The sequence below is a fragment of the Haemaphysalis longicornis genome, unplaced genomic scaffold (genome assembly GCF_048455015.1).
Source record: "Haemaphysalis longicornis isolate Haplotype H1 unplaced genomic scaffold, Haemaphysalis longicornis Haplotype H1 scaffold_8, whole genome shotgun sequence".
In the NCBI taxonomy this organism is placed as follows: Eukaryota; Metazoa; Arthropoda; class Arachnida; order Ixodida; family Ixodidae; genus Haemaphysalis; species Haemaphysalis longicornis.
The window spans coordinates 80,890,459-80,918,011 of NW_027526445.1; the positions used below are offsets into that span (position 1 = coordinate 80,890,459).

At 45.7% G+C, this 27,553-nt stretch overlaps 1 protein-coding gene across 1 annotated transcript in view; it reads right to left on the minus strand.

The window, feature by feature from the left end:
• Nucleotides 1-27,553, minus strand: part of LOC144148869 (phospholipase A1-like) — a 187,584-nt gene that overhangs the window by 147,675 nt on the left and 12,356 nt on the right. The window contains exon 3 of the mRNA XM_077680390.1: nt 23,405-23,526. Coding sequence (XP_077536516.1) covers nt 23,405-23,526 — 122 coding nt within the window. The remainder of the gene's footprint in view (nt 1-23,404; nt 23,527-27,553) is intronic.

A 27,553-nucleotide genomic window follows, 5' to 3' on the forward strand; every position in this document is an offset into this window, starting at 1 on the left:
ACAACAATTGCCCATGCAACGTCACTTGAATTTACACCCGTGGCACTACAAAGAGAGAAACCAGGGATTCCGCCAACCGTTACCTGGCATGCGCGGGAGCGGCGTACCGAACACAGCCGCAGCTTCCGCCGAAGCTGGGCTAGAGCGGTGGACGCCGCCGCTGTAGCTCGGCCGTGAATCGGGAGAAAGAAAAGGGAGATGAGTGTCTTTCAAAAAATGACACAGCAGAACTTAGCAACCCTGATGTTCTACTTTGAAGCAACACCACCGTGCAACACAATCCGAAACACCGAAACAATTGGACATGTGAGCTTAGTGATTCCCCTTTAAACCGATATAAACTAGTTATTTTAGTACGTTTCACAATTGCCAGAAAGCTGAAGGAGCTTTTATAATCTCTATTTATCTGAACCATTTGCTACTTTTGCATTTTGTAAAAACTCTTAAAACACAACACAAATCAACAATTTAGAAAATGGCGTCAAATTCAGGGCAAGCTGTTCGCAAAAGGTAGTGTTTCTCTAGCGGCCTGATGCCTGTACGTGTTCTTTACATCGTTTTCCTGCCCTGCAAACGAATGCTTAACGTTAATTTGGAGTACGACCAATTCGTCACATCCGGTGCGGCTCACCCTGGAGGTGGCTTCGAACAAGTTAATCAATCCGTGCGAAGACACCGCGCAATAGGTGGGTAACTGCCACAAAACAGGCCCAAAACAACCGTCGCTAAAGCAGACGACAAAGCCGTACCGACCACGCCACCACCAGTGCCCAGGAATGTGCATGCGGGGAACGCTGGGTAAATTCGGAGCTCCATCTGTAGTGTGCTCCTTGAGGGACACCCTCAGCCTTCTGCTCCTTCCCCCCGCCACCGCCTGCGATGCGTTGAGAGTTTGTTTTCGCGGAGGCCACGAAAGACCTGTTGTGGTGGTACAGCTAGAAAGGTTGGACATAAAAAACAGAAACAGCCGCTTGTCTATCATGACATATCACCCTATTTGCGTACTCCGTTTTTTAGTAAAACAAACAAGAAAGATTTTCGCCGGCGTTTTATGTCGTACTTGCCGAAATTTGCGTACCGTCTTCTCACCACTTTTCTTTCGACCCGGCTGCTCTACTAAACTCGCATTACTTCGCTTTACTCATGGAATCAAATTAGCCATAGATGAACGGTTACTTGTTTACGTTGTATTTATTGAGTTAACCCGTGCTTTTGGTCGAACTTATCACCAATACTTATAAACTAGAATACTTTGGCATTGCTGGTCCTCCTTCACTCTGTATTTGCAGTTCTACAACAAACCAGTTACACCTACGTAATGTTGTTACGAGGCGAAAGAACGGAAGTACAATATTCACAATGCGGAGAGAGAGAAAAATATTTGTATTTCTCCAGCAGAGGCTGATGTGTGGGCGTCGCCCCTTGGAAGGTGTCCCTGGTCCATGATGCCTTGACTTCGGCTGGCCGTCCGTGCTCTAGTCACCAACTTAAGCTAGATAACCGGGTCCGGGCTGGCCAGGGAAGCACTCCACTGGTCGAAGGTTGGGTTGGAAAGGGGGGGGGAGGGAGGGGCAAGTCTGGAGTTCGTTGGCACTCCCACAGTATATGGTAGAGGGTGCCAGGCTGGGGACATTGAGCACAGAGGGAAGAGTGTTGGGTGGAGGAGATGAGGTGGAGGCGGGTGGAATGCAGAACAATGCGAGCGAGAGAGCACAGCGACGGATAGCTGCAAGCGCTTGTCGTCTTCTTCAATTATTCAGCTCAAAACAGCACATAGCAGTAGGTGTCGTCATCGTCTTCACTTTACTGTTTCATGAAGCCCACCCCCGCCCACCGGCGGGAAGACGCAGTCATGGCGTCTTCTAAAATATTATTTATGGTTTGGTCTAGTTAGGCTTCAGCCGGGCCAAGTTAGCGTTGTCCGTGTGAGGTTGGGCAGGTGCGGCGTGATTTTGTACGTGACGTTGGCAACGCGAGGCAACACACAATAAGTGCCTGTCTCGGGAGAAACTAGTTTTGTAGAGAGTCACACGTGACCCTGAGGTGACAACAGTAGCAACAATAAACCTGGCTGGGCGTGGACGTCGGTCTGGTGCCGATCATAGAGGAACTTCTTGGATGCTTGGGACGAAGTGGGGTGTGTGCGAGCGATCTGAAAAGCAAGATCATCTTTTGCCATGCTTCACAGGCGTACGTACTAGAAGGAGCTGAAGCAGGCGAGAGCAGGGTCCCTCCTTGCCGGAGTGGATGTAGAAAGCGTAGCACCTGCCTGTTTCATTCCCCCAGGAACTGTAGGCGAAGGTGAAAAATGGGAAGGCGGCATCCTAGTCCAGGTGGTCAAAGGAAACGTACATGGCAAGCATGTTGTGCATATTTACTAAGCTGTAGTTTATTTATGCTTACTGGAATAGAAATTAAGAATGTCGGTAATAAATTTAGAGAGGGAAGTTTGGCCCCGATCAGTCAAGAGCTGGTGAGGTGCCGCATGATGCAGAATTATGTTGTAAGTGGAGCGTTCATCCATGTCGGTTGCACAGCTGGTGGCCAAGGCCCGGGTACTGGCGTTCCGTGTTGCATATTCTCTTGAAACGGGAACAACTTGTTGCAAGAAGTGAATGCCGAAAAAGGCCCCAGGAGGTAGAGACCGAAGCGGCAAAACGGTTCGCGAATAATTGGAAAGGGTTGTAGGAGTCCTTGAGGCAACTCGCTGGTTCTTTTTCGCCGTTGACACGGGTCACACGCTTCAACATGCTTCCTGACCTAATGGTAAAAGGGAGACCAAGTGAAATGGCGTCGTACCTGGGCTTATGCGCACGCGAGGCCAAGGTGACCACGAAGTGGATGGTCACGAAGTTGTTCAAGGAAGATGGAGCACAGTTGAAGGGCTAGAACAGGCAGCACTTATGGGTCACAGTAATGAAAGTTCTGGTGCTATACGACGCTGTCCTGCAGTACGTAGTTCCTGAAGATGATATCATAGCATTTTTTTCTGGAAGCGATCGGATATTGAACGTAAAAAGGTTTACCGGTATTGTTCGGCACCCTTATAGAGCAATGTTGAGATGGAGCATACACATCCGCCATTCTCATTCCAAGCGAAATCTAGAGAATCCACTGGTAACGAGATAAACAGTCTGGACCACGCTGCCAACCTTCCTATTTATACATGACTGAAAACGGCTATATCTGTAAACGCACGGCCCAGAGTCAAAGGTGGCCCGTCGGATGTCTGGTTGATTGCAGCCAGCACAGCGCTTGGTGATTCGTGACAAAAGAAAACGGACTCCAAAAAACATGCGGACGAATCTTTGCCGCATCGGACACAAGGGCGAGAAAATCGCGTTTGTTTATAGTATAATTGCGCTCGGCAACGGAAAGTAGATGGATGGCGCACGCAATTACGCGGTTTTTGCCAGTCTGGTGCTGTACTAACACCGATCTTATTCCTTGCCATCTGGTGTAAGTGCGTAGTTCGGTATGAGAAGAAATGTCGAAGTCGGCTAGAATAGAAGTGGTTTTTATCCGATCAATGAGCGTAGAAAACGCGTCAGCTTCAGCGAAATCTCCAGTGAAGGATATTTATTAAAGGGCTGGCAAGGTGAGAGACATTTTGTATAAGGCGGTGGAAGTAGGAAAACACCTTGAGAAAGCTTATGATATCTTTTTCGGTTTGCAGCGAGTGACTCCGTGTATTTTAGCTGGATCCGCTTGAACGCCGTTTTCATCACTTACGTGACCGAAAATTTCAAGTTGACGTTGGGTGAATCAGCATTTGGATAAAGTCAGTTGAAGACCTCTGCGGCGGAAAAATGAAAGGACTATTGATCAACGTTCCTAATGCGTTTCGTGTGTGGGAGAGAAAACGATGACGTCATCGAAACAGCAAAGACAGGTGTTCGATTTAAAGCCGCGGACGAGTCGGCGCATCTTTAGTTCGAGCGTGCTCGAAGCACGTCATACACTGAAAGGAGTTATCCTACATTGTACAACCTCTACGGTGTGATAAAGGCGGTTTTGTGCCGTTTTATTTCACCTACGGCTACTTTCCAATAACTTGAACGCAAGTTCGTTGTGACGAATAGTTGGCACCGTGGAGACAAAAAGTGCCTCGTCAATACTCGGAAGAAGGCACACGTCCTTTCTTGGTATGTTGTTCATGCGACTACATCCCACAAAGAGCCCCGCATATTGTCTTTCTTCTTAACCATTATTACTGGTGAAATCCAGTATGTGGAGGAGAGCTCGGTGGTGTGCTTAGTGAGCATTTTGTTCGCGTGGTCGTGCATAATTGGAAATTCAGTTGCGGATACGCGGTATGGCCTCCGGTGGATGGGGCTGGCGTCTCCCGCGTTATTACGGTGCTTGACGATCCTCGTCCTGCTAAACGTGAGAGTGCCAGGGTAAATGCTATCGCTGTATGAGAGTAGGAGGCGATACGGGTCTTCAGGATGCTCGTGTGCGACATCAGGGGTAATCATTGAGTGTTACGCATTGTTCGGGGACGGGGATGTAGAAGACGTGCAGCTGATGGCGGCGAGTGAAAAGATAGGATCTAGAAGTCGTACTTGCACAATGGGTGAGCCATCACAATGGTCATGCCGCCAGGAATAATTTAGGATGGAGCGCCACAAGCAAGGAAAGTGAGAGTAGTGCGGTTGTTTCAAACACGACGACTGTCTGGGGAAGTGGCGCGCCTCGGGTGAGTAGAACATCAGTTACTAGGGCGAGGCAGTAGACATCATCGGGAACCTTCTGTGACACAGAAAGTGAGACATTTGTCACAGCTCCCGGGGAGAGGCGAATGAACTGATTCGAAAGTAAGTAACATTGAACTTCCTCCGAGACATTTACGGGGCACGGTAGATCACAGCTGATGGCTCCATCCGAACAGTCGATAAGCGCAGAATGTTCAGAGAGACACTTAAGGCCAAGATGGAGGTCATGGAGTCAGTGGGGCAAAACTGTAAACAAAGACAGAACTGGGTGATCGGCAATGGTGGCGCGAGTGGTTTACGTATGAAGGTAGCGGTAGTCTCGTCAGCTGCACGAAGGCCGCAGGATGGGGTAGGAGTGAGGTCTTTTTTAATTCGGCTGCAGAATGTTAGCCCGTATTGCAGATTAGTTCGCTACGTGTCTATTAGCGCACGGAAAGGAACTCCATAAAAAGGACATCGAGAAGATAATTAGGTGCAGGTGAAGCGGGGAGAATATTTTGGGTCGTGGTCGTCAATTCCCATCACTTCTAAGAGCTGCACAAAGTGATTTTAGAGAATAGGCGGCCGGTATAGGGCCGCGACGACGAAAGGCAAACTTCGGGGCATGGGAACTACCAAGGCTGACAGCCGAACGAACGGCTAGGTGTTGAGAATGAATCATTGGCGTCGGTGCTGTGGGCAATACTGTCGGGAGAAAATTGTCGGGCAGCATTCTTAGGTTGGCGGGAAGCGTAGTAAACAGTACATGAAGCATCGTAAGGCGATTGCGGTAGTAACGGGAAGCGTGTCCTGTCGGATGACAACAAAAGCAAATCGGACGGTCGTCATAGGTTTTCCAGGGAACGAGATTGCGGAAATAACTGGGTATAATAGATACAGGCGGGGCTTTGTCGAACCGGGTGTAAGTCCTGAGGAATGATGGATTAAGTGGGTGTGTGCCCAAGTTCATAAGTGCTTGGCAGAGGACTGCTTGAATCACAGAAGTTTATCTGCTGTCACCGCATGGTTTAGTGAGCGGGACTGGTTACATGGCCTCAATTTCTCGACGAATTGTTCTTGTGACGAGATGGCTCATAAGACAGCGCTCATCTTGTGACTTTTCGTCTGTTCCCTCTTCGTTTGCTGCGCTGCTACATTCCATCAATTATATTAAAGAGAGTAACAGGTGGGCCAGACGGGCCGATGTCCGGTGAACGGAGCAGCACATCTTTGCCGGACCAAGTAGTGGCCCCATTCGGAAACCGGACGCAGTCTTTATCAATTCGATAGTTTTTGCTTGCTCCAAGCGTCTGCACTCTAGAATGTTGTCAACCGCGTTTGAACTGTCCTTGAAGAGTAGTAAATTGAAAGCATCCTCCGCAATGCCTTTTAAGACTTTGCAGCCCTATTCTTCCTCAGGCATTGCCCGGTCTGCCTTGCCAAACAGAGGAAGTACATCCTGGGAATATACAAAATATGGTTGGGTAGAATTCTGGACATTACATGTGATGTTCTTCTTGGCGGCATGTTGATGGTGTAGAGTTTTTCCAGGCACGGCCCATAGCATCTCATTGAAGATGTCCCAACTGTTCAAGGTCGCTTCGTTGGTGTCGTACCAAGTCTGTGCCCTGCATTTCAGGCAGAACAGGGCATTTGCCAACATTAATATAGGATTCCACTTGTTACGGCTACTTGCTAACTTGTACATGCGGATCTACCCATCTGCGGTGACTCTATCGGTGCCGGTAAACATTCTAGGTTATTGAAGTTGGGACATGACGACGGAGTAATTGCAGTGCTGGGAGCAGGTTCATCGTTGTTATGCATACTCAATGGTGAAATTATGACCGCTGTGGAGATCCGTGGTAGATGAGGAAAGCACGCAAACTCCACAAAGATATTGCCTCGCAAACGCACGTACATACAATGTATTTAAAATATTTACAATGCTGAACTATGTTAGATAGAGAGAATTGAAACCCTTAGCTGGGTCCGCTTGTCCTCCTATTTCTAAACTCCAGTCCAGACAGGACGTAGCAGTAGCTGTCCTCATGGTCGTCACGTACTATTTCAAAGATTCAAATATTCAACGATTTTATTTCCTCAGAAGTAAGAGGATACAGGCTGGGACTAAAGGCTACACAGCCTGACAGAGGCCCCAGCCCCCTTTGGTACAGTCGCAATATTGCAGCAGCTCCCGTTGTACAGTTTTAACTTCCCGCCATGTCAATAGGGGTGTACCTTCCCATTTTGCCATTAGGTGGTGCTCGAAAGCAGCGAAGAAACGAGGAGTGCGCTCCGAAGGAGAGGCAAGAAGAAGACAATGGAACGGTTGAGGCTGGTGAGAGCTCATTTTTTGTGGGCACAAGTTCGCCGTGTCAAATAAACACAGTCTACCTGTTACTTGTAACCATCGTTACATAAGCGGTGGTGTGTACTGGGTAGATGATACCCCAATCATCCAGGCAGGTTCCCATCGAAGTGGCATTCGTTCATCAGCGGACCGGCCATCGCATACTCGGACTGCCGGCGGAGTGCAGCCTCCTACCTGATCGGGCAACCAAAATGACTGGAGGCAACACCGCCACTGTGGAGGCGAACCTGATGGACGCCCATCTCCAGTACGTGGTGCAACAGCCGCGGACACCAAGCCTTGAACGGTGAGCCTTATGAAGACAGGGAAGACTGGCTGGACCACTTCGAATGGGTCGCCACATTCAGCGGCTGGGACAACTATAAGCGGCGACAAATGTACTACTCTATTGAGGAAGGCATGCGAACGTGGTTTGAAAAACATGAATTCCTCAGCGCTTAGTGGCCACTTTCACGCGGAGCGATCGCAAAAGAAAAGGCTGAGGCTGCCCTTCAAGCAAGAAATCCGCGCCAGAGTGAGAGTGTCAGCATGTATGCCAAGGATATTTTCCGTCTTTGTACGCACGCAGAATCAGCAATGACGGACGACAAGAAGGTACGGCGCCACTTGCGCGGCATCAACCAGGACATCTCCACCCGGCTGATGTGAAATCCCCCCAAAACGGTTGCCGATTGAAGGCGCTCTTCAGCTGAGAGCGACGCATTTACTATTACTGCCAAACCGAAGCCATGGCCTCGAACGAAAGCTGCCTGACAGGGTTCGAGAACTCCATCTATTTTCCGAACTGGTGAGGCAAATCGTGCGAGAGGAGCTCCAGGAATTCCGCCAGCAGTTGGCTTCAGCACCGACGGTGTCTATCACCAAAGTGATACGCGTAGAAGTCCGGCAAGTGGTGCGTATTCCTTAGCCAGCACAGAAGCCACAGCAGGAGGAACCAAAATTTTTATACGCAGCTGCTGTTCAGCAATACCGCTACCGCTCGCCGCCGACCGTTGCCACCCCTGCACCGACGCCACCTCACAGCAGCCTGCCATATCCACAGAAAACACAACCCCGGAAAAGTGATCTGTTCCGCACTCCTGACCGCAGACCACTCTGTTTCTACTGTGGAGAATCAGGGCAAGTCTATCCCGCATGCCCCCATTGCCGTATCGACTGGCGAAGATTTTTACCAAATGTTCCGCGTCCGAGGAATGGTGAGGGACCGCAAGAGATCGAATACCACCTCGCAGAACACCGAAACGTTTTCGTACCGTTACGCCCCAGAGTCCCGTTCGCCATCCCCTTCGCCCCCAGTTTCTCTGACAGTCCATCGTGCAGCCCTGAAAGCCGGGGAAACTGAAATTCGCAGCCTCGGAAGGTGACGCCGCTGGCGTAGATTTTTACGAAGAACCTTCATTGCGACGATGACGCCTACGGCAAGAGGAAAGCGACCAGGCGGAGATCGGGAGCTCATCCACCCAACATGTAGTATGGGATATCTTCGTGGAAATCGATGGGCGCGAGATAACTGCGTTGGTCGACACTGGGGTGGGCCATTCCATCATAAGTAAGTATTTGGTAACCGCAGGGAAGAAGGTGCTGGCGCCATGAACTTGCCTCCATGTTCGCACGGCCGGAGGTCAAAAGACTACTACTGTGGGTATGTGCACTCCTCGGAATAAAAATAAAGGATTTACGTACATCGGTACCATCGTCGTCCTACCCGAATGCTCAAAAGACTGAATCCTTTGGATGGGCCATTTAAAAGCCAATGGCGCAGTTATTGACTTGCAGAAATCCACGATCAGATTTTACACGCTGCGAGCCATCGAAAAAAACATTGAACACCGACCCGACACGGCTTTGCGCCTCATTAACGGCGACGCCGTCAAACTTCCCCCTCCCGCAAGTGTATTCGTCAACGTCATGAACGATACATTTCAGGACAATGAAGGGATAGCCGAAGGGAACATGCGGTTACTTGTAGACAAAGTTATCGGCACCGCCAAAAGGATTTGCAAAGCTGGAAATTGGGCGCATGCCAGTCTTCTCTTGCTTACCAATTTCTCTAACGAGAGCAAAGATCTCGCGCAAGATATCGCCATTGCATTCATCGAAGAGGTGGCTGACGTAACGCATCCGACTACAGTTGGCACGACACCGGGAGATCCGCATACACAGGGCGTCATTCTACCTGTCGAAGATAACCAGAACTTTCCCGCCATACAGAAGAAGGCTTTAGTGAGTGTCGTGCAAAAATTTTCTGGCTGCTTTCCCACGACATCTAAAGTCCACCAGACTCATGTGAAGAAGCACTGCATCCTAACCGACGAATCTGCCCAACCTGTTCGCCAGCACCCTTACGGGGTGTGCCTCTCTGAAGGAGCAATAAAACAGCAAATCAAATAAATGCTAAGCGATCATGTTATCGAGCCTTCGAAGAGCGCATGGGCCTCTCCCGTCATACTTGTTCAGAAGAAAGAGATGCTTTGCTTCTGGGTTAACTACCACCGAATAAGTAGTAAGACGAAAGGCGATGTTTATCCGCTCCCAAGGATTGACGACCTGTTGGACCGGTTGCGCGATGCCAAATTCTTCTCGTCCCTGGATTGGAAGTCGGGATATTGGGAGATCGAAGTTGACGAGCGCGACCGCGAGAAGACGGCATTCGTGGGACCGGGCAGGCTTTATGAATTCAAGGTGCTAACCTTCGGCCTGTGCCTTACACCGGCTACATTCCAGCGCATGATGATGGATACTGTGCTCGCTGGGCTCAAAAGGCAGACCGGTCTTGTGTACCTAGATGACACGGTCGTTTTCTGCAGCTCATTTGACGAGCACTTGTGACTACTCAGAAGTGCCCTGGAGGCTATTCACTATGCAGCCTTGACCATTAAGCCAGAAAAGTGTCATTTGGGGTTCGAAGAACTCAACTTTCTTGGTCATATTGTAATCGCGGTTGGGATAAATCGGCACCCGAGAAAATGGCGGCCGTCACGTCTTTTGTACGACACGGAATGAGAAGGCTGTGCGACGCTTTCTGCGCCTCTGTGCTCATTAGAGACAATTTTCGGAGAGATTTTCAAAAATGTTACACCATCATCCTAAGGGGAACCCTGACTAGTATGCGAAGCAGCCCTGGGGTTGACTGAAGTTCCCATTAGTTTTGAGTTTGTCGTTCCCGTTGACGTTCAGCTTGGCGTGCCTTCCTTGCATCAGGAGTTTGAACGAGTGAAGGACATCAGGCGCGTTCGTAGCACATGATCCGGTCTTGGTTTGTAGCGCAGTGGAAAGAGCACCACGTGCCTCCCGTTGCGGTCAGAGAGTCGTGGGATCGAAACCTTGTGTCGCTTCACTATTTCTTTTTTTAATGGACTGCGCTAACGTCAGCCCAAACGCTGACACGGCTGAAGAGATGGGTATGCGGAGTAGAGTGCAGACGGCGGACAACAGCAACGAGGGAAGGATTGACACAGCCCCCAGCATAAGATGCTCCGTATCTATTAATGCTGAGCCACTTACCCGACCTATGCAAGAAGATGTGCCGCTCTCCTGGGGCAACGACTAGGAACATGCCTTCGCCACATTGCGTATACGCTTAGAAATTGCTCCAATTATACCACACTTCGATGACGCCGCCGGCGGGGAAATTCGCACTCATGTCATCAATGTGGGAGATGGCGCTATTTTTGCACAATGGCAGTCTGGGGTAAAAAAGGTTTTAGCCTACGCTAGTCGCTCCCATTCCAAAGAAGAAAAATTATTCGGCGACAGAAAAAAAAATCCCTTGCTGTCCCCTGGACAATTAGCAAATTCTGTTCATGCTTGTGTGGTAGAACATTCAGAGCTTTCAGCGACCACCATGCCTTCTGGTGAATGGCAAACCTAAGGGACGCTTCTTTACGGCTTGTTAGATTGAGTTTAAGGTTACAAGTGTACGACTGGCGAAGTGTACAAGTCAAGCAGCAAGCACAGCGATGCTGATTGGTTGTCACGTGTACCGACTTCCACCGATTTCCCTGAAGCCGGGGAGCTGGACTTCTCCTTTGTTCGGATGGTCCAAACGGCAGAATTACGCACGGAAGTTATACAAGCATGCCATGACGAGCCTGCAGCTGGGCATCTAGGGGTCACTCGCATATTTGCAAGAATTCATAAGAAGTATTATTGGTCAAACCTCTTAGCCTCGGCGCAACAGTAGATGAAGACCTGTCGGGATTGCCAGCGCCGGAAGACGCCACCCGTCCAAAATGCACTAGTTCTTCACCCACTAGACCCTCCTGCCCCATTGTTTAAGCAAATCGGAATGGATCTACTAGTTCCCTTCCCCAATTCAGCCTCAGAAAACAACTCGCTCATTGCGGAAACGGATTATTTACCGCGATATACAAAGAAGCACGCTCTTCTCTCCTCGAGGAACCGCTGTCGAAGTTGCGAAGTTCTTCACAAACTGATCCTAACAAATGGAGCGCCCGCTGTAGTACTCACTGACCGGGGGACGGCTTTCACATCTGACATCATGCGTGAAGTATTGCGCTTGACGCATAGTACTCACCGCAAGAATACTTCTTATCACTCGAAACAAACGGCCCCACGGAAGACCTAATAGAACCTTGGCTGACACGTGGTCTATGTACATCGACCTCAATAACAAGACATAAGATTAGATTCTCCCTTATGACACTTTCGCGTGTAATACAACTATCCATGAAAAGGCCCGGTTCACGCTATTTGAGCTTGTTTTCGGCCGCCCAGTGACAAAAACCGTCGACGCAATGCTCCCTGTAGATGACGACCTGGTTGCGGGGAATACAGTTGACGAATTCACGCAAACCACTGATGAAGCTCGTCAGCTTCTTTCGCATTCGCAAGCGATAAGAAATCGACGCCCGGGAATATAGTCTGAGTCGACAGAATTTGTAGTATCTTCCCGGTGACCTTGTTTGATTCTGGACGCCTATCCCCAGCCGCGGACTGTCGGAGAAGCTGCTCCGCCACTACTTCGGTCCCTACAAGGTTATCCCACGTATCTACGACCCGAACTACAAGATGTTGGCTTAGACCAGCTCCAACGTTTCTTCTCGATGGCGACCGAGTTCTGAAGTTTTGCCCATTGTGCGCGTATAGCCTTATCACGACCGCCAATTCAACACTCCCGTTTGACCTACTGCGCCCTTACTATTTTTTTGGTTACTGGTGCACTCTTGCTGCCTTGTGTTCTGTCTGTTTGTTATTTTGTTTTTTCTCCTTTCCTGTTTTCTTTTTTTCTGCGTTGCCTCTTCGCGTACACGTTCTGTACACGTTCAGTACGCGTTCTTCGCGTACAGCTGCTGAATTGACCCCCCCTTTGTGGAGGGGGGGGGGGGTGGCAATAAAGCAGCTCCCATGGTACAGTTTGAACTTCCCGCCATGTTCATAGTTGTGTACATTCCTGTTTGGCCGCTAGGCGGGGCTCGAAAGAAAGGAAGAGGACGATGAGTGCGCTCCGAACGAGGGGGCAGAGGAAGAAGACCATGGAATGGTTGAGGCTAGCCAGAGCTCATTTGCTTTTGGGAACAAGTTCGCCTTGTCAAATTAACTCAGTTTACCTTTTACTTGTAACCATCTTTACAATATCAATAGCAATTCGTCGTCTGATAATACGGTTAACATGAGTGTTCCGCGAGGTTCAAAACTAAGTCACCTCCTGTGTTTACCTTTATCGATCACCTTCAGAGTTATCTTAAATATGCTAAGTGTCTTTGCGCCCATGATACTACTATTCTGACATCTTGTAAAAGAATTGCTTAATTAAGAAGAAGCCCACTTAAACTCGGATTTGTCGAACATTTACCATGTTTGTGTAAAGGTATCTGCACGTGAATCACTGAGAAGCTGCATTTTAATATTTCAACCCCACACATTATATTACCTTAACTGCTATTTCTATCACTTACGGCCGACTTATTCACGTTTTCAATACCGAATAATATTAAGACGTTGTGCTGGAGAACCATTTGAAATTTATTTATTAGGTGCTCTATATCGCAAAAAGTTTTATTTGGCATTCCTGTCCTCATTAAAGCCCACCCTTACTTTGACTGATACATAATTCTGCCTATATGCTGCTATATTTATAGCCAACTTTCTCATAGGATTTCCTTCTGACGGAGCAAATACACAACCCATCCGGACCATTCAACCTATTCAGAAACAGGCTGTACGGTTCAATTTCTAGGTTCACTTTTCCGTACTTCCAGTAGGTTTGCCGCCCAAACATTGATTTACCACCTCATCTACCAGAATTTCTTTTCAAGGGATACCGTCGAGAATTTTTATCAACGTAAATATCACGCGGTTCTCATCTCTTCACAACTTTCTTCTACCTAAATATCGGAAAAGTTATGGGAAAGTAGTTGTAGTTTTTACAGCTGTAGGTGCCTGGAACAATTTCCCGATCGAAATAAAGGCATGTTCCGCGATACTTTCATTTCGGAAACTGTGAACGCTACTTAGTTTCAATGACTTAGGTTTGAACACTTGGTTCCCATGTCTTGTTTCTCATTTCACCACGTGATATTTCCTGTCTTGTACTGCCTACGCAACCTGAAGCTGCAATTCAGTTGCCGTGTTTCACAAATTTGTAACAATTTTATGCTTACTTCGCACAATGTGCTTTCAGTGCTTGTTGCGTTTATACTGCACTAGTTATTTTGTGCACGTATGCCCCCCAGCCATTTCTAACTTGCGGATGTATTCTGAACCGCAACTTCCTGTATAATGTTTTTGTATTCATTCGTAAAACAAACTTCCTTCTCTCGACTTCTGGTCTATTGCGACGACTGAGTTACCTGGGTCGTGAAATCACCAGAGTCATGACGCAAGGTATCCGCTTCCAAAGGCGGAAACTTGTATACGCCACCCGCCGGAAGCCTTCACCCCAGACCACTATATTTCTCTAAGTGATCGTGGTATTACCCTGTGGTAGTATCAGAAAGATTCCAAGAAAATGTCATTGGCAAAGCACAATGTGGCTTGCGAGAGTAGGAAGCTGAGGTGGCGACTGAGCCTGGTCGTTTCGCGATCTGCTCGCTTGGTTTTCTTCGTGATGCCGGAGAAAATAAACCCAATTTTATCAATCGATGCTGTATCAGTATAGCGAGAGACGTGGGAGTAGCAACTCTAGACACTAAAAATCAGCTTTTGAGCCGTTGCCTGGTAACAAGTTGTCTTGAAATAACTAAAGCTTGATATGGGTGAGTTCGTACATTTTGCTGCATAATCACTGCGGCGAAATAAGACCGTGACGAACAAGAAACACGTACAAAGCAACACAGAGCAAAACTTCGAGCTTGATTTTATTGGGCAAAAAATAGGCTGTGCATGCACACAAAAAGTAAAAAAAACGTGACATTGTGGCGTCAAAATGCTTCGCATTTCTAAAAAGGCTACTTCTTTATCTGGGATCATTATGAACTGAATGCTAACACAGTAATCGCTTGCGTGTATGATATCATAGGCTTCAAGAATTTCGCGCTGAAGCTTTCCCCTTGACCGGGACAGAAACTCAAAAACCTAGAGCAAACACTTTCCAGTGTACGAAACGTTAGCACTATGTACGCAGCGCTCTGAGCGATGTCAGTTCGCAGTATGTACGCATTCAGGTGAAAAGTAGGCTTTTAAGAAAGGTGATGTGTTTTGCCGGCACAATGTTTGTTAGATTTATGTTTTCCACTTTTTGTGTATTTACGCTACATTTTTTTAAGAATAAAATTCGTTTTTAGTTAAGCACTGTGTATCTTTGTGCGTGTTTCTCTTTCGTTCCTGTATTATTGCGGCGTAGTTATTATCAAGCAAACGGTTATGAGGCGTGATATTATCACGCACATTATTCTTGAGCGTATGCCCGTTCGTTATGGGCGACATTGCGCACAAGTGTCATCCTAGTATATCTTTAATGGTAGGCAAACACGTAGTAAGCTGTTCGAACGTTACAAAGTAGATTTGATACTCTCTTCAGGTTGGTAATAGTAGTCAGCCCTCACTGAATCAATGGTTGCTCCGCGATGTCCCATTACAAATGCATCATGGTGCTGGTTAAGATGTCTAAGAATTTAGAGTTTCAAGAGAATGACAGCTCAGAGTAATTTTTTCGACGTTGAATACTAAGCAGATTAGGATTAGCCCAGCTGAAACGAAGTGTGACATGGGCAGTCGCACCTGAAACTTTCCGCTTTTATGCAGTCTAAACGATGATTGTTCTAAGGGTGTTCAGCTATTCTCCTTTATTACACCCAGTTCTTGCTCGTTAGCCCTATCGCCCCAAAACATTTTCAACAACAACCTCGTGTGGTTTGGTAGAGGTTCAGGGCATAGCCAGGCCCCCTAGAACCTTTTCTTTCCACTGCTTCCCCAAAACCGTCTTTCCAACACAGAGATATAGCAGCCATACGTTTATTTACTTGCCTTCCACAACATTGTTTTTCCGATATACGCCTTTTTATATCAGATTGGTAAACCGCCTTGTTGTGTATCATATTTCATGGGTCGCCGCAATTCATATTCAATTCGTGTAAGCTAGAATATTTTATGCACAAATTTTTACTGTTTGGTTCTACAGTTGTTTTTGCGAATAGCTCTTTAGCCGTGCCTAAGCTCTCCTCTTGTACATTGCGGCACCTTCTATGTTTTCCCACAGTTAACATCAGTCGTAGTGCCCCGTAGTTCATTTTGTTTCCGTGCAGAGGTGGTATAAGGATCATATATTACACATGAATGCGAAAAGAAGGCGGACGGGTCAACCATATTCGTCATATTTGTTTTTAGCAATGAATAGAGCTTATATCTGTTGCTGAAAGAGATGTTCTTGAACTGCAATTATAGGGTCAATGAAAAGCCATGTTTGTACACGAACAAAATTTGACTATTTACAGTACCTCAGTGATTATTTTCACTTTCATTTTGCAAAATGAAACAATGCAGAATTATTCTCTATTGTTAGACAGCTTTGAAATTGTCTTCTTGCCCTGATCTATGACGTCCCCACTTGTTTTCAAGACACACCTTTTTTTATAACATGTATAATTTCGAATATAGTGGTCATCTCGTCTTTTCTACAGGTTGCTTTTGAATAGTGGTCTTCTCGTGTATTCTTCTTTTCTAGAGGTTACTTTACATTCGGCTCAAAATATTCGTTTTGGTACGTGCGATACGTACATGCTCGACAGCTGTATCGACGGCAGCCACTCGAAAGCAGGAAAAGAACAAAATATCTAGAGATAAAACTCTGGAAGTGGTATTTGTCATTAGCAAAAATTCTACTTGCGTAAGAAAAAGAGATGAAGTCGGACCTTTCAATTTATATACAGAAGCGGAGACTGAGCATATCACCTTTCCGAATGCCGCACCCGTCCCTATGCGACAATAGCTGTCCCTGGCTATGCCCGTGGTATGGCCCAAGTGGCAGGCAATTCCCTCAGACCGACCTTTTACGCCCGCTACGCACTGACAGGCATAGTGTAAGTGGCCGGGAATATGGAGTGCGAATCCCTTTTAGTCACCGTGAAGAAATTCGAGGGCTCGGGCGCAACAGATGGTTATGAATTCATGCACACACCTGGTTGATGCCCCTACCTTGAAGCTCATTGCGAAGTGGCTGATATTCAAACCAACCAATATTCAATCAAGACATTTAGGACTACGAAGGAGAGAGAGTTCTGCCCGCAAAGAGTGGAACATGGTAAGTTAACTAGGAGAGCACTTTCACATGGGGCACAGGTGACCGCCATGTCTCATTAAGAATAGTTTTACGTAATTCGGAGAGCTGAGGAGATTCTTAATCAGAGCTATTTAATCGCTTTAGTTGGTGAATGCACTTTTCTTGCAGCAGAAAACATTCCATGCTAAATTAAAATTCAGATCCTTCCAAAAAAATTTCCAAATTCGGCGATTTGAATTTCCGGAAGCTACTAATAGACAAATGACTACAAGCTCCAGACACTATTTCTGGATTACACTGACATACGTCTTGAGGCACAGGGTAGTAAGTATTTTCCTTAGAAAGCAGGTTACACAGACGAGCCGCCTGACAAAAATTAAAACTCACAAATATCAATAAATACCCGCTCCATTTTTCACTTTGCAAAAAATTGTTTTCCCTGCATTCACAATTTACGTTTAGGAGAAGACTGTGACCGTAATTTTATGTGGCAAAGCAAAACGTGTTTTTGGAGGTTTGTTCAGAAAAGGGGCACTGCCCTCAGTCCCGTTTATATTACGCGAAGGTACAGTTCGGGCATGCATTTTCCGAAAGGTCGAGTGACACAAAAGAACAAAATATCGGATATGCATTCTCCTAGCCTTTGACCCGCCCCGACCTGTCGATGTGTCCAGCCATTGCCTGACGAGACGGTAACGCCGATCCCGTCCCCACTCCTCCGGTTTGTCTTCAAGAGTTTTCAACAGTACGTTACAATGGCGGAATTGCTGATCTTGTGCCTCTGTTTACCAAGCTCTTCACCATCTGTTTATCATCCTCAAATTCACAATGTCAACGCTTCCACCAACTGATGCGCCAACGATGACAACAGCCATCATGGCAATGTTAGGTGAAGGGAATAAGTAAGCAGTGTTGCCTAGTGCTATGCTCACTCATCTCCGAAAACAAGAGTGGACGGCATACAGCATTTTGGGTCTGTATGGCCACTTACTCATTCGTCACTTCTCTTATTTTAAAGATCACTTCACAGAGTGCCAAGTTCCTTTCATCTGCCTTGCCGTTGCGCGTAACCATGGAAGGATAGCACACTTGGAGCAGAATAGGGCCGCGCTGTGTAATAGCTGAGACACGTCCTTGCTTTGTCCTGCGAACCAACCAACTCATGTTGAGTCGCTGCTCTGCATGGCTGTTATTCATAGATATTGTTTAACAACTTCCATGGTTTACCTCTTACACCGCCAGTTCTTGTGGGTTGTTCAGTTGGCATCACAAAATGGTGGTTGCTTAGTTGACCCACATTTCAAAAGTAGAGTGGCTTCGTCGTTCAAAAAACAAAATATTTCCAATAACCGGGAACGTTCATTCTTCTTGCCACTTTCCGCAGTTTCCTCCCCAGGCACAAAAATATTCTTTACATCAAAACCTGTCTCAAAAAACGATAGCAAGAGAATAAATTATGACTCTCTACATGTTTCGTTATTTTGAAATAACAACCCGGAAACACGAAAGGTGGTGTATTTACTGCACGAAAAAAGTACTTTTACCTGTATTTTACTTTCAGGACACGCTTTTAGGATGCTGTAAGTTACAACGCAGTTTCCCGAGTAACGTGTGATTGGCGCGTGGTATCCGTCGATTTTACAACCACTCCAAATGCGGGAAATTGTTCGCACAAATTACTTGAGAAATTCCACGATACATTGCTACAGTGACATCACAATTTATCATAACATGATTTACTCACGTATAGACAGGGAATCATCAGGTCCACGCATAAAGCACAGTAGCATTAAAAAGGCAGAAAATTTCTTTTCACATCAAAGTATTTTCAGCCTCTAACGAACGACTGATGGAGATGGGCATTCACAACACCCTAGACGAACTCGTCGAAGCCCAGCGCACAACACAGTACAACAGATTAGCCGCAAGCGCCACCGAAAGAGCCATCTTAGATCTTCTCCGCATCTCCTATGCAGACCAACACGGAACAAAAATTTTGCTTGGGGACGAGTTACGCGCGCACCTCAGTGTGGCCCCTTTACCTAAAAATAGGCATCCGGAGCATCATCAAGAGAGACGGCTGGCCCGAGCCACGGCACTTCACAAGCAGTACCACTCCAACTCAGAAGTCTGCTACGGTGACGCGGCGGACTACCCCAGACGAGGAGCGGCAGTGGCTGTTGTAGTAAACCAGCAGGGCAATACAGTCGCATCATGCTCCGTCACAGAGGCTAATCCCGAAATTGGGGAAGAAGTAGCCATTGCTCTGGCCATTGCGGGCACGTCGGCCACGAACATTATCTCCGACTCCAAGACCGCAGTGCGAAATTATTTACGAGGGAGAATATCCAAAGCTGCAGCCAAGATAATTCAAAGCAAACCAATCCAGCCCTGACGACATATCCGTTTGATATGGACACCAGCACACTCGTCTCCCCCCGGGAAACGAGATGGCACACGAAGCGGCCCGATGATTCAGCTACCAGGCCGACTTCGAAGATAACGTCCCGTCATCGACGGGGGGAGGGACAGGCTGGCAACATATCAAGAAATTACCCAGCATTATAGATTAGGACGACGTTCAGTTCCAGCCGCTCATCGTACACTTAGCAGAAGGCAATCGGTTGCATGGCGCAGGGTACAATCGAACACCTTCCCACACCCCGCCCTGTGCCACCGAAACTTTCCAGAAATATACACAGATAAGTGCAAGTGGTGCGGTGCCGCAGCCGCCACGCTCCAACACAGGGTTTGGACGTGTCCCAGTAAACCGGAGACACCACATGTACGCATTACGAGGCACGGGCAATGGGAGGCCGCGCTGCTTAGCTCCCAACCCGATGTCCAAACAGCAGTCGTCTAGGGCACATGGGTTCCTGACCGCCGTCTGAAGGGGCGAGGACACTGCCACTCCGAAGCAGTGACTCCATCTTAACAGAGACGACTATAATAAAGTTTTTTCATCATCATCAGCATCTAATAAAACTGGTGCATGCACCGACGAGCACCAGCTGTACTCTAGGTTCAATTTTCAATAATCACCATATCACTGCAAACACCTGTGCACTGAAGAAATATAGGGAACACTGTTTTGCTTGTTGCTTGCTCTCACCAGCCATGTCGAATAAAGTAAAATCTGCAAAATACGTACAGGACTACCATACGGTCGATACAAAGAAACAACGTGCGTGTTGTTCAAATTCTCACAATAAAGCAAGAACAACTACCCAGTGGATCTAATTGCCGACACATGGAGACCCATGCAAGAAAAAAACTCACTAACACACGGAACAAACTTACTGTATGAGTTGTAGCAAAACGTAATTCCAAATACACGCAAACGACGCATTTGCATTAGCAACAAAATAAAAGTGCTATCCCTTACATCAATAAGATAATCGGTTCTTGTATTGCTTTTGTAGTTTTTTTCCCGCAGGAATCTGCTGTTCATGAATGCTGCAACCCAACGTGCCCCTCCACACTCATTTGTCACATTCTATAACAATTACGGTAATTGTTACGATCGCGGAATGCCCAGATCACCACTTCGCCCAAGTACACCCTCGCCGAAATAAGCAGAAATCTGATAAAAAAAACCCTGATATGGTAACTCATTTTTCTTGGGGTAATACGTAGGTGATCTTAAAAACTTAATAGGACATAGACGATTTTAAACCACTTTTTGTGAAACCAGTATAAAAATTTGGCGATGACAACTTTTCCTATAAGCATGGGGCAGGTTTTATAACCTCACTTTATAGTGCAATTTGGTCAGACACATAAGTTATACCAATTTGGTGGCACACTGAGATGAAAATACCTATTTTTAAAATAGGCTGAGATTTAGGTCTAATTGGCATGCAATATTTCGGCCTTGAATTTATCAGAATAATTAAGGAAGAATGACACATCAATTATGACATCTTTGCAATTCTCATTGACAGGTAGAAAGCATCTGACCCTGTGGCTGATAAGCATGTATTCTAAATAATAACATCCTCAAAACTTGCAAGTGTAACTAGGCAGATAAAGAACCTTTTATTGTTGCAGTTCCAATGACTCCTACCCAGCGGCGTATGAGATCGCGAAGCATAAATCAGGATTTACACAATGAACTTTGTTGTGTCCTTTCCCAGTGTTTAAAGTTCATGCACCAGTTAGCCAGGAGGATAACTTCGAGCATACGGATTTGTTTTCGGCGATGACACTACTTGGTGTAGGCCAATAGCTACTACAGATGATGTATCGAACTGTCTGGATTACATGACTAAGCAGATGGAGTGGTGCATAAAGAGACAAAAGATCCATCACTTCGAACTAAAAAACTGGACATTTTCCGTGATTTCTAGAACACCTACAATGCCAATGATGTTAAAGCTAATGTTATTGTTCCAGTGTGAACTTTAATTACTGGAGCACTATTTGAACCTTTCATATGCTGTGCCAAAGGCATGCCAAATGCAATTCTAAGAAGGCCATCAATTATTAGTTATTCTAAAATACACATTTTAGCGAAGTCTTACGCAAATGTTTGTGCTTTAGTATGGTTCTAACAATGCACATTACCAAAATGTGATTCCTGCAATCCCGGTTTTATTATTCTACTCAATGGAGCAAAAACAGAGGCTACAAGCTTGATAATGCCTTCGTACTCTGGAGACCTAGGTGTATCGTAAATACAGAATATTATGCTATTTTGAATGTCACCGTGCCTCCTAAATATTTTGGCCTTTGCATATACATTCACTGTATTTCGATGATACGCATTTTCGTGCGTAACATATTCTTTGACCAAATCTCCATAAACATATATCAGGTGGCGAAGGTATTGCCAGTTTTTTCCCTAACAAAAATGTGAAGTTGCCTTTTCTTTGGCTGTAAATGACTTTCCGGAATAACATACCACCTACTATATGTCCCGAAACAAATCTACTATTTCTGAGACCATTGCAATCAAGCAGCTTATTAGGAAAACTTCTTTAGAGATTTTTTTCAAGTTCTTTTTCTTTATTAAAACTTTCTCATTCTTTGGTCTGTTAGGTTTGCTACTTTCTTTGTTTGTAGCTTTTGAAACGTTTATTTGGCACGCTTTTAGCTTTGATGTGTACACTGTTGTATGATTCTATTTCACAATACATTTTTCGTTTCAAATGTGAGAGGTAAACCAAATGCCCGTATTGATTTATTCTTAGACGTATATACGCCAGTGAAATAAGCAGACAAAAGTACCGATTCAAAGTGCGTGAAGAAGCGAACGAGTTGAAAAATGAATGGCATTCAAAGAGAAATCTGAAACTTCAACATCACTAGTTTGATGGATAGCGGAGAAAATGTAGTCAGGTCCGAAGTCGTTTTGTACACTGCGATAAATCAGCAGAGTGGTGACCTACTTCAGGTAGAAATACCATAAAATGCTTGCGTCAAGTTACCATGGAAATCTGTGGAATGCACTTTTCTGGATGTACGTGAATAAAAGTCACGCACAACGTCTTTGATAATTTATTCTTTGGAATTTCGCCAAGGGGTAAACGTGATAAAACTTCTACCCGCCAAATAGCTTAGGACAAAATTACAGAAAGAGAAAGCTTCTACATGAGTGCTGAAAAAGCAGACAAGGTAATGCTGAATTGCTAGGCATGGATATTGCATACGCATAAACATCACCACATGTGTAAAAGATAACCGAATCTAGGAAAAATGGTACATTGATGTCTACGAGGCTGACTAGCACGAATAACGCCCGTGACCTAGCAGATCAACAGAGCACCGATATTTTTGGGTCTGCTAACGGCCAATAAAAGCTGAGGGCGACCAAAAGCGCAAATCGTAGGGATTCGAACTCGGAAGAGCCTTTTTTCTGAAGCTAGGGTACATCATTCTTAGAAGAAGGCCTACTGCTGAAATTTTATTCGTGCCTCCATAGATTAGCATGGTATAAAGAAGACACTAACAAACATACGGCTGACTTTAACCATAAGGACCACACAAAAGCTGCTTGCCTCCGCTCGCCCGTGGGAACACTCGATGAAATCGCAGTGCACGCGAAGAGTGGGGCAGCAGACCCAAAGTTTGGCAAACAAAATTTAGTTTTCCTGGCCAAGAGACCGCACGTAACGCGTATGTGGCCGATAGCACCTCTGTTAGCCTTTGCGTCTATCCCCTTTTCTGAGCACACCGATTAAGCTAAGCAGCGGAATGACTGTTTACCTTTTTTTTATTGTCGACATGGTCATACACGAGCACGAATGCCGAACATTTTTCAGGTTATTCTTATCAAGCTTCGCTCTAAGTTGTCTTTAAGTGTTCAATGGAAAGGTTATCTCCCACTTAATTTTTTATATTTATAGGAAACACCAGAGTGATAAAAATTTAACGAAAAGTAGTCCTAGTACTGGATAATATCGGGGGATCACTAAAAATAACAATCATTCAGTTTTGTAAGGCTAAGTATCCTGTTGCGCAGGTTTCGTAATTACGCCGCTTGATTAGGTCTTTCGTCTACGGGACAAAGCTCTCGTTTAAAATCGCCGAATGTTCGGGCGGTGGCTAAAAGGAGCCTGCTAATATTTTACGCATAGAATGCTATGCAACGTAACATATTCTGGCATAGCTGAGCATGTGACAAATGATTTACTCATCGCCACTCTGTTTATGTACCTTAAGAAGCTGGAGACGCTGTGATGGAGGCCCTAAGATTTCGCTTTCATCTTCTGTCATAAGCCTTAATTCAATGTCTTGTTGCGTCTTGGTTAGGCTCGTATCAATTGCGAAGCATATTCCTGTAAAAGAAAGAATAAGGTAGCTGATACGCACTAAAAGTGTGCACGCTTTACGCAAGACTCTGCCAGTGAGACAACATGAGCACAGCAGGAACCCCTCTACACTGTAATCAAACTATGCCCGTAAAATAAGATCTCTAGAGGAGAACATGTGCCCAAAAAAATACACAACGCCATTATTCACGCCCGGTTTATAAAACTTACCTTGAAGCTCTTTTTTGTGACCAAACAAGTTGACTTTAGGAACCTTGTGATTTCTGAAACCCTTATTAAGCAGCCAAGTAAGTGGCGGAGGGTGAAAATAAAAGCAATTTTTGTTACTTATAGTCTGCGATAAGCTCTAAAAAAGATTGGCTAGATAGTCTGTATCATCCATTCACTACCGCTGCCCCTAGACAGAAAGGGCATTCCCCTAGGATACGTATCACGCAGCAATCCCTTCAGGCTTGCAGTTCATGCTTTGCATACATCATTTTCGTATTTATCAAGGCTTGAATAATAATCTCTCTGGAAGGCTAGATAGGTGCTAGTGTGAGCGTTCTCTCTCCGTATACCTCATTTTGAGAAAAATGGCAATTGGGAGGGGAGGTCAATGTGCATTTTGTCGCTTTAGGGAGTATGAACAGCATTATCGCTTGACTGGCCAGTTGGGGCACTTATCATGAAAAGCATACCGAAGGCAGCTCCCTGGCTACCCATCCACTACAATAAATGCCAGTGTGTAGGCCAGGTACGTCTCCCATATGCAGGATTTCCTCAAAGGCTACCAAGCTCCCGTGCCAACTTCAGGTACCCCCTTTAGGCAGAAAGTTTGTGATGACATACAGCGATGTCCCAAATTTTAATCTGTATTGAGATATTCAGCTGAAGTGAGCATGATTACAAGATGCATTGTCATGACAGCTGCCACACAGGCGATTTTATTGGTCATTTCAGGAATTGCAGATAATTGCTCTAGCGGAAAAATACAACGGCACGAGAAACATTGCACTCGAAGGTTCTTGTAAAAACACCACGTACACTGACCCACCAGAAGAAAGACTTTGAGTGGTTAAACCGGAATATGTTGCACTAAAACATCGGGAATTATATCACAAACATCCTTATCTACACGAAATATATCTTTCTATTTACGTACTCGCGAGTTTATGGTGGGTAGTATAAAATACTGTAATCGTTTACTGGGCACCAAATCCTCTGCAACGCTTATACCGGAATAGGAATATCGTAGAATACGGAGGTGTGCAATACGGCACACCTTATGCACGGTGTGTGCCAAGGAAACAAAGAAATTCTTTTGAACGCTATGCGGGGGCTACGCTTATGGCAGGAAAAGAAGGGGCACAAAAGTAGCCTTGCCCCAACAAAAACAAATCGCATACCGCACCAACAAACAGCAGTATTAGGTGAGACAAATGGTCCCCTGAGACTACAAAATTGTTACACCGCATGCGACGGCGTGAAAATGCAAATAAGTATCGCTTATCAAGAAATCTCCTTTAGGCACTTGGTTACCCTGAAAGTACCAATACCGCTCGAGAATGTACCTTCAATATTTTCAATACCCGACTCTGGCTGTAGTATTGATTCCGACAAAAAACTGACACACCGCTGCGTCGGAAAAAGTCAGTGCATTTTTAATTTGCACAGGACTCCCTAAGCCTGACCTCGACTGCTGAAACGACTGAAGCGGAGGGGCGAATTGTCAACTATTGCGTAAATATAAAGAACCCTGGCTGCTACATCATAATTAACACAAAATTTTCCGAGGTGGAGATGATGACTCCACGTACGTCTCGAACAATATTTCAACAAATGGTGGTCAAATTTGCTGTTTTTTTCTAAATAATATTCATCAAAAATTCTTTTAAAACGTGCGAAAATCTCCAGACTGACAATTTTAGTGTCCCTGAAGAGACCTCTATCTCAAGAAAGCTCATGAAACATGTGGTCTTCAGTCTATTTCATAAGACTAGTAAACACTACACAAATACTATGCAATTCGACCCAGCTGTATTTTGCACTAAGTACATTATGCTAAGACTCAGAATCAGATAATTAACGGACGAATGAGCTCTCATTTTTACACCTGAGATAACTTTACCTTCATCCCCGTCACCTCATTACGTTTAGTAACGTACGCTACGACGCTTATAAGGTTCAGCCGAGAAATCTACGCTTCAGAAGCAAAACCCAGAATTGATGTAATATTTTGTTTCATGCACACCCACCGTGGTTTCTCACTTCTTAAGTCGTCGTACTACTCAGTTTAAATAACCCTGTTTGAATCGTCGCACCGTAGGCAGGTTTTAAGGTGCGGGTGACCAGCAGAAACGCCCATGTTTTGAGATTTTCTCGCACATTATGTACCCAGGAGGTAAAAAAGAAATAACGAGGACACCAACATGACGTGTCCCTTAGCTGAGGTGTACTGTGGGTTTTTACACCGAAAAATTGTGATTTTAATAACAGCATAGCGGTTTTAAACAACGTACTTTTGCCGTTGCAGCACAAAATACCAAAAACATGTCAGGCGCTCGTGAAAGCAGGCCTCGTGGTGACCTCCCTTCCGCGAGCAGCGAGAAAATACCCCGAGCAGCGATTAAATGGCGAGCGCTTGCTTGTGAGCGTGTGGCGTGCAGCGACTGCTGAGTCATGTGTGCGCTAGTGGCTTTAGGAAAAAAAAAACTCTAGCACGGTCGTCAATCATTAACGCCGTGTTTAAAGAAGTCTTTGGTAATGAAACAGTAGAAAACACACCCGGTGGGAGTATTCGTCATGGCTGCCGCACTCTTTAGAAGCCCTATAAGACATGGCTACGAGTGTACCAATCCTTCCGGAGACGACTTGCAGATCCCGCTACCACTACCTCGAGTGGATGAGGAAGAGCTGGTGGAAGTCTACAATGCCGAGCATGACTTTGCATCTATCACTCGCCGCAAAGAAAACGGCAACTCCTGTGATGCATATCACTACTATTACAATCATCGCAACTACGCAAATAGACAATGATACAAAAGCTTTTGTAGAGCAGTTCTCGTCTTCCACAGCTTCGCCACCGAAGTTTCTCTTGTGAGCGCAAGCTTTCCTAAATTTTTCTTCACGACCAACATGACAACGATGTCCTGAAGACGAATTGGTGAAACATAAATAAAACATCGTTACCATGGCGAGCCGCAAAACCTGCCCTTTTTACCCACATTATTCACCAGGATATGGCTTCCCTGGAGGTTAGACGGCAATAAAACATTGTACATATATTTGCTAGATGTCACCTTTTGGAGTAGCGAGTAAATCTATTTGGGCCGCGGCGACCGCTTTCCTGATGGAGGCGAAAAGCAAAAACGTCCTTGGGTACGATATTTTTCTCACATTATTGTAGTCAAGGTGGCCAAACTTATTGCGGAGCCCTCTACTGCAGCGGGCCTCATTGCCTCCGTTGCGTCGACGAGTTAAACCCTATAAGCAATCAATCAAATTTTATCAAAACCGCCGACGTTAGCCTAATATTTTGTGTTGTATTGGTATGTTGTTGGTTATTTTCAAGATGCCCTATCGGGCGCAAATTTTCGAGTGATGGCGTATTTAAAATCTCAAGGGCTGTCATATTCACGTGTCATATAAGATACATTTTCAACAAACCAGCTAGTGTAGCACAAGCCCAAATTCAAGTATCCAAAAAGATGCATGCTCTCATGGTGACGACATTTCGCACGAACCGAGCTAAAATATTACTTTTGTGCACACGAATATAGCTTACGAATATAGTAAGAAACCGAACCATGCAATCAATGTACTAGACACCCGTTATCTCAATGCGGCCAGTGGAATTCCTAAAAGTTCCAAAAAGTTACTCATTATGTCTACCGATAACCACGGCCGATGAAACATGAAGGGGCTAAGGGGTACACAACGAGCCAGTTGAAATAATTTACTTTTATAATGTCGCCCACCACAGCCATCCACAGCAGACGACCCCCCCCCCTCATTGCCGACTTTCTCAGTATAAACTTCTACAGAAATTTGT